This window comes from Phocoena sinus, chromosome 1 (assembly GCF_008692025.1).
Source record: "Phocoena sinus isolate mPhoSin1 chromosome 1, mPhoSin1.pri, whole genome shotgun sequence".
In the NCBI taxonomy this organism is placed as follows: domain Eukaryota; kingdom Metazoa; phylum Chordata; class Mammalia; order Artiodactyla; family Phocoenidae; genus Phocoena; species Phocoena sinus.
The window spans coordinates 33,133,395-33,147,628 of NC_045763.1; the positions used below are offsets into that span (position 1 = coordinate 33,133,395).

At 49.4% G+C, this 14,234-nt stretch overlaps 2 protein-coding genes across 11 annotated transcripts in view; both read right to left on the reverse strand.

The window, feature by feature from the left end:
* Positions 1 to 14,234, reverse strand: part of LOC116764109 (general transcription factor IIF subunit 2-like) — a 63,198-nt gene that overhangs the window by 15,381 nt on the left and 33,583 nt on the right. The gene's annotated exons all lie outside the window — the stretch shown is intronic.
* RIMS3 (regulating synaptic membrane exocytosis 3) overlaps positions 8,068 to 14,234 on the reverse strand; it is a 39,802-nt gene continuing 33,635 nt past the window's right edge. For all 10 annotated transcript variants that reach the window (XM_032652306.1, XM_032652289.1, XM_032652298.1 and 7 more), the window contains one exon: positions 8,068 to 14,083. In XM_032652306.1, coding sequence (XP_032508197.1) covers positions 13,871 to 14,083 — 213 coding nt within the window. In that variant the 3' untranslated portion in view covers positions 8,068 to 13,870. The remainder of the gene's footprint in view (positions 14,084 to 14,234) is intronic.

Genomic DNA, 14,234 nt, shown 5'->3' on the forward strand with positions numbered 1-14,234 from the left:
TTTTTGTGCGGTACGCGGGCCTCTCACTGCTGTGGCCTCTCCCGCCGCGGAGCACAGGCTCCGGACGCGCAGGCTCAGCGGCCATGGCTCACGGGCCCAGCCGCTCCACGGCATGTGGGATCTTCCCGGACCGGGGCACGAACCCGTGTCCCCTGCATCGGCAGGCGGACTCTCAACCACTGCGCCACCAGGGAAGCCCTCCTTGCCATTTTTGACATTGTAAATCACTATTCTGTAATCTGGTTATTCACTTCTGTCCATAATGCCATTCATTAAATAGAAATCCTTACTTTTAATGTAATCACATTACACAGTTTGTAATGTATGATTTGTGCTTTTGAAATATTAAAAGTTCTTCCTTGTCCTTAGTTCACAAAACTATTTCTTTAAAATTTTTCTTTTATTTATTTATGGCTGCACCACTCAGCATGCAGGATCTTAGTTCCCTGACCAGGGATTGAACCCATGCCCCCTGCATTGGGAGCTTGGAGTCTTAACCACTGGACCGCCAGGGAAGTCCCTACATTTTTCTCGTATTAACTTTACATTTTAGGGACTTCACTGGTGGCACAGTGGATAGGACTCTGTGCTGAAGGCAGGGGGCCCAGGTTCAATCCCTGGTCAGGGAACTAGATTCCACATGCATGCCGCAACTAAGAGTTCACATGCCACAATTGGGGAGCCCACGTGCTGCAACTAAGGAGCTGCAAGTCACCACCAAGGACCCCATGAGCCGCAACTAAGGAGCCTGCCTGCTGCAACTAAGACCCCGTGCAACCAAATAAATAAATATTAAAAAACAAACAAAAAACTTCTATGCCTTATCCCTTAAAAAAAACTTTACATTTACCTTTCAATCTTGGGTCTAAGATAAACTATCTAGGGCTTATCTTTGCATCTTGGTGTAGGAGAGCGTATGATCAGTCCACTCAAGATGGCTGTTCTCTCTCTCTCTTTTTTTTTTTGGCCGCACTGCACGGCTTGGGGGATTTTAGTTCCCCTAACAGGGATTGAACCTGCGCCCTTGGCAGTGAAAGTGCAGAGTCCTAACCACTGGACCGCCAGGGAATTCCCTCGAGATGGCTGTTCTCTTGCTCTCTGTAAATCCCCTGCTCGACCAGTCCCTGTTCACTCACGTGACTATCCAATCCACTTAATAGAGGGCTTAATCAGTAACTGCCTACCTGCTTGTCCCTTGCTCCAGCCGCTGGTTTCCCTGGTAACTGATGAGCCAACCTGACATCAATTTCCCCTGTAAATGGTAGCCTCCCTCTTCCCTGGGTAGCGAAGTTTGCTGCCATGGCCTGCGTGCCTGCCATAGTGGGGTGTTGCTCCAGGACTTTTTGCTTCGGACGTGTAAGATTCCCCTTCAATAAGCTATTGATGTCTCTGCCGCTGTCCCCAGGCTCTTCTTCCACCTCAAGGCTAAACAATTACAAGGCTTACAGGCCTGCGGGGCATAGCCCAACAATTGGTGAACCAGTCAGGAAGCTGATGAAACTCGTGAGTGCCAGCATGTCGGGAGATAAGGGTGGGGAATGGAACATTGGGGGGGTGATCCTGCTGGCAGTCCACTAGCATGTGGGGCCCTGTGGCAGCTGACTGCCATGAGAGATGTCTTTTTCTTCCATTATGTTGATGATATCCTGTTAACCTCAGAGTCTCTTTCCAGTTTAAAAGTAGCAGCCCCGTGCTTGTGACTCATCTGACTTCACAGGGATGGCTGGTGAATCAGACAAAACACAAGGACCTGGATTATCTACAAAATACAAGCATAACCCTGACCCACCACCCCTAAACAACTACAGACACAGGCTTTAGGAATATTAACTCAGGGACAGGCTTGTGAATTGGACATGGCCAGTTACTCAGAAGGGTTTGGTAAAGGCCTGTGGCAACGGCAAAATAATGAGAGTACCCTTGGACTGCTGGTCCCAGCTGTGGAAGGGTGCAGAGCAACCATATAGTGTGATGAGACAACAGCTATGTTCAGTCTACAGCATGTTACAACAGGTGGAGGACATTATAAAAAGCCTACCCAAGTCTTTGAACGATGCAAAAAAAAACCTGTTCCGGGTCTAGAACAGCTGTGTGTGACATATGGGATCCCCATGGACATCGATAGCAACCAAAGATCCCATTTTCTTGGCCATGAAGTTCAGGAATGGGCCAATAAAAATGACATACACTAGCATTTCCACCTACCTTACAAGCCCACAGCTGCCAGGCTAATTGACTACTTAAAACAACAATTGAGACGGGATCCCTGCTCTCAACATGTGGACCAGGAGGCTAACTCAAGTCCTACGAACTTAACAACCCAGGAGCAATCATTCTAGTGCCCAAGCCACATTAACCCAGAGGGAACTAGTCAACACCATCTGAGTTCAACTGTTGACCACTGAAGGACTGAAGGACCATTGCCAACTGTTGGTCAGGACAATAACTGACCCAATCACTTTTGCCCTTATCACAGGATCTACCCATAGTGGGGGAATATGTTATAAAATGGCCCTGGGACTGGCAGGTAAGCCCCTGGTGGTTTGGGTTTGCTGCCCCGTGGGGAACAGGATTAGAAAGGGACTTACGGATTTCACCTGTCTTCTACACAGCCCCACCTAAGGCTACTAAGGTAATTAACCCAGGCCCCGTACTAGAGAAAGACATCATTGCATTAACGCTGTGGTTCGTTGTTATACCACCTCTCCAGTATTCGGCACTGGCTATGAGGGTGGACAGGTGATACGGCAGGCCAGGACAAAAACCACAGGCAGGGGCGGTATTATCTCAGAATGCTGTTACTGTTTTGATTTTGCATGATGGTCATAATCTCCCATGGTGCCTGTTAAACATCTCACATTTCGTCCTAGCCTGAGTGGAGGGAATCAGTTCACGGACTGGGTGACAACCCACGTAAGGGCAACTGAAGACTCTCGCCTTCCTCCTGTCTTGCATGCCAAGTGCCTGGCTCCAAAATCGCCCACCTCTTGGCAAATCCCTTTTATTTTATGGCCACATGAAGCACCGCATGGCATGCGAGATCTTAGCTCCCCGACCAGGGATTGAACCTGTGTCCCTCTGCAGTGGAAGCACAGAGTCTTAACCACTGGACCACCAGGGAAGTCCTGCAAATCCCTGTTTTTGGTGTAGTAGGTATCTTACACCTGATACTCTCTAGCTGCTGCTGTATTGCATTTGTGGTATCTGGTTGCAGTGCACCTCTACCTACCTGGCCTCTACATACCCAGGGATATCATGGAAGAGGGGTGGACCAAGATTGTAAGGGTCGTGCAGGGTATATAGGGGTGGAGTGTATAGTCAGGCCACCCACGGCTGTTCCCTTGCTCTCTGTACATCCCCTGCTCAACCAGGGTCTGCTTCACTCACATAACTCTCCAATCCTCTTAATTATAGGGCTTAGTCAGTAACTGCCCACGTGCTTGCCTCCTGCCCCAGCCACTGGTTTCCCTGGTAACTGATGAGCCAACCTGACATCAATTCCCCCGTAAATGGTAGCCTCCGTCTCCTCCCAAGTAGCAAAGATTGCTGCCATGTCCTGTCTGTCATATACAGTGGGGTGTCACCCCAGGACCTTTTGCTTTGGACATGTAAGATCCCCTGTCCAATAAACTGTTGATGACTCTGGCACTGTCTCCAGGCTCTTCTTCCCTCTGAAGGCTAGGCAACTACAAGGCTTGAAAGTCTGTGGGGTGCAGCCCAACAGTAGGGATTATTTTTGGCCAGATGGTGAACCAGTTTTCCTAATACATATTTTAAACAATCCACTTTTCCCCATTGTTTTAAGGGGGAAAATGGGCCCCTCTTGTCATATGTTAATTTCCCAGGTATACACATGCCAATCTCGGAGTTTTCTCCTTTGAACAGAAGTTGATCGAACCATTCATAGACTTATATTATTGCACATAAGTTGTAGAGTAAGTTTAGTTAACATATCAGCTGAAATTTTTAGATTATGTTGAACTTACAGTTTAACTTGGAGAGTTAATATCTTTATATTAAACTACCTTATCCAAGAATAGGGAATGTCTCTTCATTTATTCAGATAATCAACTCCTATTTAGAGTTTGAAAAATTCTCTCCAAAGAGGTCTTACATATTCTTAAGTAATCATTACTTAATAATTTAAATTGCTTTTGTGGATAATATCTCATATTTGCTGGTTATAGATGTTACAGAAAAATGCAACTTATTTTTGTAAAGTGATCTTGTATCCAGCAACTTTGCTGAATGCTCTCATTAGTTCTAAAATTTTTTTCTTAATTAGGTAGTAATCAAATTATCTGTACATGATAGCTTTATCCCTTTTTCAATCCTTTGCCCCTTTTTTTGTCTTTGTGGCTTTGTACAGGATTCCTAGAACTATTTTAAATGGTAATAATGATAATGGGCCTCCTTGTATTGATCTTTTTTTCCCCTAAATATGAATATGCCCAGGTATAAGCTTACTGGTATTTATCCTAACTGATGTTCTCTGAGCTTCCTGGATCTATGGTTTGGTGTCACTAATTTTGGAAAATTCTTGGCCATTACAAATTTCAAATATTTCTGCTCCACTTTTTCTCCTTCTGGTATTCCCAATATGTACGTGGTACACCTTTTTAGAAATCCCCAATAGTTCTTGAATGTTCCAGTCTGTTATTTTCACTTTTTTTTTTTTTTTTCCCAGTATGGGAAGTTTCTATTGCCTTATCTTCAAGCTCACTAGTTCTTTCCTTGACCACGTCCCATTTAATGATGAGACTATCAAGGGAGTTCTTCATTTCTGCTAGTTTATTTTTATTTTTACCATGTCTTTTGTTTCTAGAGGTTTCCTCTCTATGCTTGCATTACTCACCTGTTCTTGCATGTTGTCTTTTTCATTAGATCCCTTAATATATTAACAATAGCTATTAACCGTAGCTATTTTAAATTCTCTGCCTGACAACTCCCCATTGTGTATAATATTTGACTCTGGTTCTGCAGCTTTTTCTTTTCAGGCTGGGTTTTTTCCTTGCCTTTAGTATGTCTAATATTTTGTTGAAAGCTGGACATCACGTATTGGGTAACAGGATATTGGTAACAGGAACCAAAGTAAATAGGCCTTAATGTGTGATTTTATGTTAGTCTGGCTAGGAGCTGGGCTATATTTAGTGTAACTATATGTGTCATAGATTTCAAATTCCTCTGGTGACCTTATTTTTATCTCCCCTCTTTTTTAAAAATAAATTTATTTTTTTTTATTTTTGGCTGCGTTGGTTCTTTGTTGCCACACGCGGGTTTTCTCTGGTTGCGGCAAGCAGGGGCTACTCTTTGTTGCAATGCGTGGGCTTCTCATTGCGGTGGCTTCTCTTGTTGCGGGGCAGGGGCTCTAGGCACTCGGGCTTCAGTAGTTGTGGCTCGAGGGCTCTAGAGCGCAGGCTCAGTAGTTGTGGCACACGGGATTAGCTGCTCCGCGGCGTGCAGGATCTTCCCAGATCAGGGCTCGAACCCGTGTCCCCGGCATTAATAGGCAGATTCTTAACCACTGTGCCACCAGGGAAGCCCCTTTATTTCCACCTCTTGATTTGGGGCTTCCCTAAGAGGCTGTGTCTGGGGCTTCTCTCAGAGGCTGTGTCTTACAGCTATTACAACTGTAAGCCACTAGGTCGCTGTTCATATGGGGATAAGTTGTGGGGCAGAGGAAGCATTCTATAATATGATTGCACCTCATTTTTTTTTTTTTTTTTTTTTTGCGGTAGTCAGGCCTCTCACTGTTGTGGCCTCTCCCGTTGCGGAGCACAGACTCCGGACGCGCAGGCTCAGCGGCCATGGCTCACGGGCCCAGCCGCTCTGCGGCATGGGGGATCTTCCCGGACCGGGGCACGAACCCCTGTCCCCTGCATCGGCAGGCGGACTCTCAACCACTGCGCCACCAGGGAAGCCCACACCTCACTCTTTTAATGGGTCTATTTCCCTGTGTTGTGATTTTTTTCACAAGTGTTTCTTAGCTTTTCTTCTCCCCTTAGATGAGACAGGAAATCTAGAGGGCCCTAGAATGGGGAAAATGCCCTTCTCCACGGTAGGGTGGGCTCTGGTTAAGTGTTTACCCTGGAGAGGAAGCTTTTGTCATGGAGGAGGCTCTGAATGTTTTTCAGAACTTTTCTTTTCCCCTCCCCCTGATAAAACCACTAGATCTTTCTCAGGTCTTTACTGTAGGTGCCTAGAGAAAAAGTCCATAAAAATATGCACCCTTCCCAGCCTCCAGTTGTTTGTCATTCTCAAACTAGTCCACACTCAGCCTCCAGCAATTAGTTAATATTAACATTTAAATGTTCCATCAGTTTTTGGCTCCAGTGGGTTCTCCTGGTAAGCATACACTAGCTCTAATTCTCTGTATGTGCTCATCTTTCCAGATTTCAAGGTAGCAGTTTGCCTTGCAACATCAGTTCTCTGACAGGTCCAAGAAGCATCATTGACTCTCCTTGCATTGGTCTTAGAATAGGTTAAGTGTTTTCATTAACATAATATTTACTATAGGTTTTTTGGTATATGTCTCTTATAGAATCAAGAAAGTTACCTTCTATTTGCCAGTAGTTTTATTACAAATAGGATTAAACCTTATAAAATGCTTTTTCTGCATTAGGATCATTATTTTGCTCCTTTAGTCTACTGATGTGGTGAATTACAGTGAATTTTTCTAATGAACCACCCCTGTTTTCTGGGATTAACACCAGTTGATCATGATGTATCATTTTTTAGTACACTATTGGACTTCATAGTTTGTATTTAGGATTTTTGAATCTCCTTGGTTCTATTTCTATTTTCTTAGTATTTACTCTAGATTTTAGAATGGATACTGAAGGAAGATTGAAGTTATTCAGTGTGTTTAGCCTCCAAGAACGTTCCAAGGACCAATTTATGTGCTACTGTTCTCCAATATTTTAGTATATTTAATTTTAAAAAGTAAGCATTATTATAGTTTTATAATGTATATATTAATATTTACTAATCTTATTTCTTTGCTCACATTTCTTTCTTACATCTCAGCCTTTCCATCATTTCCTTTATAATAGCAAAAATAATAAATGCTATGTGCCAGGCATGTTCTGAGCACTTTAAACATATTACCTCACTTGAACCCCCCCAAAACCCTATGCGGTATGTACAATATTCCTTCTGTTTGAAGAATTTCTCTGGATCTCACTTTTTGTTGTCTGTCCCTCTTGTCTTTTCTTTTTTTGAAAATTTTACTGGCTAGAAGCACAGAAGTTCTTAAATTCATGACAGTGCATGAGATGTCTCCGAGAGCAGAAGTGGGAAAGAAGTAAAGACAGAACCCTGGGGAGCACCAGAGCCTATATATAGGTCTCATGGGCCTTACATCTAGAGGTGGGGCCCACTGGAACTGCAAGGCCAAGGGCCAGAGCCAAAGCAGTGGAGGTCACTCTGAAGGGCTCTTGGGATGGCAGATGTCAGCCTTTCCCCCGGCAAGCATGTGCTATGACATTACTATACTTTGTCCATCTTCTGTACTCCCAGACCCAGTCCTACGAGAACAATGGCACTGCCCAGAAGTGACTGTGTCCCTCCTCGAGGGAGAGGAAGGGGTGTTCCAGGTGTCACAGCACTGGAGGTCAACAGCTATGTTTACTGCTTGTATCAGGTGTGGCTGAAATAAGCAAGAGTGCCCCAGCCACATGCCTGAGAAGAGCTACTGGACCCAAGAGCTCAGAAAGCAGCAGTGGGTCAAAAGCAGTGGCCTTAGCTCCATCTTATCTTTCCCTCTATTTGGCTCTGGGCATCCTCTGTGGAATCTGTGGGAACAGAGGGCTTTGAGGGCTTGTAAGCAGGGATCCTGGGAGACAGAGCCAGGAAGCTGCCTGGAACAGTCAGATTCCATGGCCCAATGACATCATTGTGGCAACAGATTTCCCAAACAGAAGTCAGAAGCCCAGGTCAGCCTTTTTCTGAAATGTACTTCTCTCTGCCTCTCAGACAAGGCATCTTCTTCCTCCTTGTTTAGTCACCTGGAACCCCGTTTTCTCTCTCCTAGAATTAAGAACCGTCTTCAGAAAGCAACACATGAAACCATTTTCGAACGGACTTTAATCATTTTTTGCTGCCCAAATACTGTACATGCAGAAGCCATGTGAAGAATTTTCTCCTCAAGGGAATTGGCAAGAGTGTTGTAAGAAACAGCCGGCAGTCCTTCCCATCCATCCACCTGCCACCTGGGAGCCACAACGAGTTTGGAAAGATGCTGCACATAGAAAATGTATAGAGCACAGATATAAAAGGCTAATTGCTTCTTATCTAAACAGTGTGCTTCTCAGTCCCTATCTGCTCTCTCTCTTTGCAGGATGCATTTAGAAATTCTAAAAAAGGGGTTCTTGCCTCCTATGAATTTACATTCTAAAGGAGTGGATGGAATAATCAGGCCAACTTTTCCTAAGAAAGCAGCAGCCACTCTGCCTGCTGAGATGGTGTCTGGTAAAAGACATTCTGGAGAAGAGTCATTTTTTGTTTCAAGAAGCAAAATACTTTGAAGGGAAATAAGTTCCCTCTCTCCTCCCATCAGAGAGCATCTCCCTTTAAAATTCTCCCATTGTCTCATTCTAGAAGCAGAAATGAGGACCAACCCAGCCTCATCTGCTGGTGGGGATACTGACCTACGCAGGATGCATCTGAGGTTGTGACATCACATCAGCACCTTGGAAAAAGTCCATTGTAGACAACCCTTAATGATCTCATTACGTAAGAAAACAACAACAAACCCGGAAGAGGTGGAAGAAGAAGAGTCTGTTAGGATTCCCAGAGTTCTTGTCAGAAGCAGCATCTGGGCATGGACGGGTGAGGACCTGCACCCAGCTTGGGCACCCAGGTCTGGAAGGAACCAGCCTGTGGAGCCAGGTGCCGGGTGCACCAGGCTCACAGCCCTCATCAACTCCAGATTAGACTTAAAACCTGGAGGGAACCGTGGAGTAACTAGCAAATGCTCTGGTTTTGCATATGAGGAAGCTGAGGCCCAGAAAAGTGAGGAGTCTTGCACAAGTCTTGCCTGTATGTGATAGCCTTTGATTCTCCGTAGCCAGCTGTCCAGGCCACTGACCATTGGGGCGGATGCTCTGTTGCCTTTGGAATTCCCAGGGCCCATTTCTCTTTGCCAAGCTCTCTGGAACCCAGTCCCAAGGACCCTTCCTGGCATCAGTGTGAGCTCCCAGGGAGGGCGAAGGCTCCTGTCCTTACTGGCCAAGTTTCCAATCAGAGCCTGGGAAGGTTTTCCCAGAGCAGTAACACTCATGCTTTTTGACGAGCATCCTCCCCAAGCCAGTCTGGGCCTCTGCGGGAATGCCAGTTTCCTTCACAGGCACAGCCTTGCTGGGCCCACAAAAGCCTGAGCTCAGGGTCTGGGGGAGGGGAAGTTGCTTTGCTACATGGAAAGATTAAGCCCTTTGTCAGAGAACAAGGTCCCACCATCGGGCATGCTGACACCTGAGCTGCATGTGTGCGGCTCAGCTGGCAGAGCTGGGGCCCGAGGAGGCCAAGTCGCTCTCTTTGGCATCACTGACGTCGCTCTGAGACGCTCAGGCACTCTCAAAATAACCCTTTCCCAGCCAGACTAGGCTTATCCAGCCCCCATCAGGCCTCACTGGATCGGGCGGGGTTCCCCTGCCCTTCAGTCATGATTGTTTTGTTTTGACCCAATTTCTTCTGACCTGAGTGAAAAGCAGACTTGAAGGAGAAGGCAAGGGATGAGTCTACATTCCTATCTCCTTCCTGATCATTCAGTGAACGGTAATCCAGTATAGGAAGCAGCATTTTAGAGAACCTCTTTCTGTGTCAGGATATCGGAGAAGAAAACTCCGGGGAGAGGAAGAGAAAGGGAGCAGTCGGCAGGGCAGCAGGCCTCTTCTTTTCCCCCTCCTTGCAGCCAGTGCGGAAACCCTGCTGGACCACCTGGCCCTGAAGAACACGCCACCTGTCTCCGCCACCAAGCAAAGGCAGCAGTTGCTCGCACGGGCTCCCGCACAGTGCAGGAAGTAATCAAAGAAGCGGAAGAGCAGCTTTCCTGAAGCCCTGATGCTTTCTGGGCTGAAGATGGGGAACCGGAGGTATCAGGAGCTCTGGAGCCCCGGCGGGGGAGGAGCACGGCATCTCCTGGACAGCAGGGTGTGGAGCAAGAACCCTGGTTGCGTGCCAGGGCTCCTGGTAACGCAGTCTAAGATTGTGCTACATTTCATTTCCAAAAGAGTACCCTTGGAGGGCTCTAGCGTCTTTGAAAGGGGTGTGAGGCTTCTGCTCTCCTCAAGGCTGGCAGTAAAGAAGAGCTCAGGCATGCTTGCCCTGGTGGGGGTCAGGCCCCTGGGAGAACCAGTGATCCCACGAGTGGTGAGCTAGAGGGACACCCTCTCTCTCGGCCCCCTGAAATGCTGGCAGTGCCTGGGCTTGCTGCATACTGAGAGCCTCCTGAGGGCTCCTTTCCTAGGAGTGCTGGGTGGGGGGAGAGACTGGGTGGGGAGTAGTTTAGGAGATGGCTTGACAAAGGGGATATGATTCTTCAGGGAAGAACCAAGACTTGGCCCCATTTGCTGGAGCCTGATTCATACCAAAGACCCATCACAGACTTCCCTTTAGGGAAGGAGTCTATGAAGGAAGTGGGACAGATTGAACAGAGCAGAAACGTGAAGACAGATGTTCTGGATCATCTGTCACGGTTCCTGCCCTCAGCCCAGCATCGCTGCAGGACCACTGCTGTCTCTGCCACATCTTCCACGAATCCTGCCTGAGCAGAGGGAGATGGAATGACAAAGAGCCCACCCTGTCATCAGCCCCAGGGTCCCCTGGGGTAAGGAGAGGGCATGTGGAGTCAGGACACTGCATCTAACAGTGTCTGGGGGGATCATGTTCCTTCCCTCCCCGCCATGCCTTCAAGGGACAGATGCTGCCCCCTCCAGGGAAGGGCAGCAGTCACACGTGTGCTCCCTCCTCTCCTGGGACAGGCTTGCTCCAGAACAGCTTTTCAAACAAGCCCCTGCATCCAGGAGGCTGAGAGACAGACCCTTAAACCCAGGAGTTTAACACGGAGTCTCACTTGACTTTACCCTCATGGGAGAAAAATCCAGGTGGGGATTAGTAACTTAATTTGGTACAAAGGGTTAGAAATAATTCCCCAGCATCAACTTGTGTGGGGAATGACCTCCCATTATCGAGGTGGAACAGTGGAGTGGCCCAACTCTTGGGCAGTCTTGGCAGCTGGGGGTCGTAGGCAGGTCAGCCCAAGTCACCGACATGTCAGGCCCCACCTCTGGCTAGAACTTTCCCTGTGCCAGCCAACCTTCCTCAGAGGCAAGGGGCCAGCAGCCTTCAGCTCCCCAGCAGCAGCCTCTGCTGGTAGCTCCTTCTGTCTTGCTGCGCCTCTAGAGGAACGAGGGTGACACCCTGCACTGATACCCCCATTCCCTGGGGGTAACCGCACGGTCTGCGTATCACCGCTCGGTGCCACGTCAGCAAATGTCTACGCCATCCTGCGGGTCTCTGATCATCCCACCACCCCAAAGGCGTCAAGGATTTTCAACCATTCTGAGGCTGGCGGCTCTGCATCACCCACAGGACACAGAAATACGCTTTTGCAAGCGAGTTCCCACCCCCACTCCCCACCCTAGGATCTAAGAGCATAGAGCCCTTTGCCTTATTTTAGAAACATGAGAAATGCATGCGTTACCCAGTCTGACCCTAGGAGAGAATCTCTGCAGAAAGAGAAAACTCAGCCTAGCTGTCTCTCTCTCCACACACATAAGCGTTCCCGCCATGATGATACAGGAATGGAGCCTCCAGCAGGAGTCAGGAGCCCAGGAGCTTATCTTGTCCTTACTGCCCTCACCCACTTTTTGTCTGTGGGCAGGACCAGTGGGGACCTGGCTTCTCCCCCTGGTTTTCACAGGAGGGAGGTGGCCAGGCCCTGGCTTCAGCCTAATGTGGTTCCTGCCAGAAAGGACCCCTCGGTGGGGATGGCTCTGTCTCAGCCTCTGTCTCCACCTTCCTGCCTCGGAAGCGACCCCCAGGCCCGGCTGGCTTCGCTTATGGATGGAGTCCAAGCACCTCTCCACGGATCCCCACGTATGCGGGTTAGAGTCCGTGCAGCTCTCGGGGGTGATATCTGGGGAAGAGGCAGAGCGCGAGCCCGTCCCAGGCCTTGACCCCTCCGGGGAAGAGGCAGAGCGCGAGCCCGTCCCAGGCCTTGACCCTCCTGCTGCCTCTGTCCACCCCACCAGACGTGAACCCAAGGGCTGCTGTGTCCACCTCCTGGGCAACCTCTTGCCTTTCATGCTAGACCTGAGGAAGGAGAGGGACAGATTTGGGCACTCCCAGACCAGACTTCAGGATTCCCAGCAGACATCTCACAAGGTCCAGTCCAGGCCCTGGTGCCCACCCCCAGGGCCCAGCTGTCCAATCAGGTCAGGGTTTGAGTGGCTTTGGGAAGCTCCAACCAGACAAGGGTGGAAAGAAAGCAGAGGCAGGCGCGGTGTCTAGAGCAGGCCAGGCTACCCTCCAGAGGGCAGCGGCAGAGGGCAGGGGGCAGGAAGGCCGAGAGGGGTGAGTATTGCTTATACAGAGCTGGTGACCGTGATGGTCTAGAGTCTACAGCCAAGCTGTCCGTGGAGCCAGGAGGCTGAAGCCTCAGTGAATCTGAGCTCCCAGACATGGACCCTGGTCTGGAAAAGAGAAAAAAAAAAAAAAAAAAAAAATAGAGCCCCCAATAATCAACTTCATGCAGCTAATCCCCAAAGGTCGGACAGGCTTCTCAGAGCAAGTCAGCCCCAGCCCTCCTCATTCCTGCCAGCAGCCCTGCCCTGGGCACATCCTCAACAAGCCAGGCCCCTCCAGGACGAGCCCGGAGGGGCACAGGGCCACTCTCCGGACCTGGGATGGACACAGGTGCCGCCAGGGGCTGCCCACTTTGGCAGGTAACGTCCCTATGAGGCCAACCTCTTGCATGTCAAGACCGTCCACTCCACACCACCTGGGGTCCGCTGGGAGAGCTCCTTTGGCATGTCGCAAGTGAGGAGGCTTGGAGGGAAACAGGAGGTGAACAGTTCTAAGGGAGGTACCAGCACTTTCCTCCAAGGTACCTGGCCTGCAACCCCGGGAACTGACACCTCCTTCAATCTCACTTGTAGGAAGGAGGTGGCGCCAGCCCGAGGGAGAAAGCGGTCTTTAAGCCCTCAGCTCCCCGGCATCGTCTGCCTCCCGGAGCCCTGGCCAGGGCGCTAGGTGAGATGCTACATGCTGTGGATGCATTCGGTGGGAAGAGCAGCCGGAGTGCCCAGTGAAGAGGAGGGGTGTCAGGGTTCCCAGAGGGGCCTCGCTGTGGCCAGCTGCAGTGGACGCTACATTTCTCAAAAAAGAGCAGAGGCGCTGGGAGAGGCAGAGGTGGAACAAAGAACAAGACAGAAAACTAAGCAGGGACCACCAAGAACAGGCACAGGCGGGGACACGCAGGCTCTGCCCTGAGCCTAGGACCAGGTGGGATGGACCAATGGCTGCGTCTCCCACTTCCACCCCTGGACTCAAGTGGAGTCCCGTCCACGCAACTCTCCTTTGGGTTTCTTTACAACGAGACACAGAGAGACGTGGATTTTAGCCCATATAGTCACTAAGACCAAATACACCCAGACAAATGAACAGATCTAACATGGTCACACACAGACACACACACAAACACACACGCACACATACTAGAGTCTCCACTGCCAGCTGGGACAGGCCCAGTAGCCAACAGGCATGCAGCAAGGCAAGGGGTCCAGAAAGACGTGAAGACTATGTACAGGGGAGGAGACGGGGGGTGGCAGCACCCCTTCCCACACTGCATCCAGGCCTCTTCCTGAGGCCCTTAGGAGCCTGAGGGGCTCGTGGCACTCTCCAGGGAGGACTGGGACAGGCGCCTGGTGAGGGAGCCGAGCGTAGAGTCTGCCACTGAGGACGTGGGGAAGAGTTTGTACCAGCCGGTGACCGCAGCACTCAGGTCCAGCTCGTCCAGCATGATCTGGGCCATGCCCATGAAGCACTTGTGGTCCATTCGGCCATAGTCTCCCCAGACAATCACCTGCCAGTGGGGAGGAAGAGAGAGGAGCTGAGCCACATCTCCAACTCCAGGGCTGGGCAGTGGGTCCAGGAACCATGTAGAAGTTTTGCCAGGGCACAGATGGGACAGAGAGAGGCAGAACTCACACTGACTTTGGGCAGCAACTTACTGA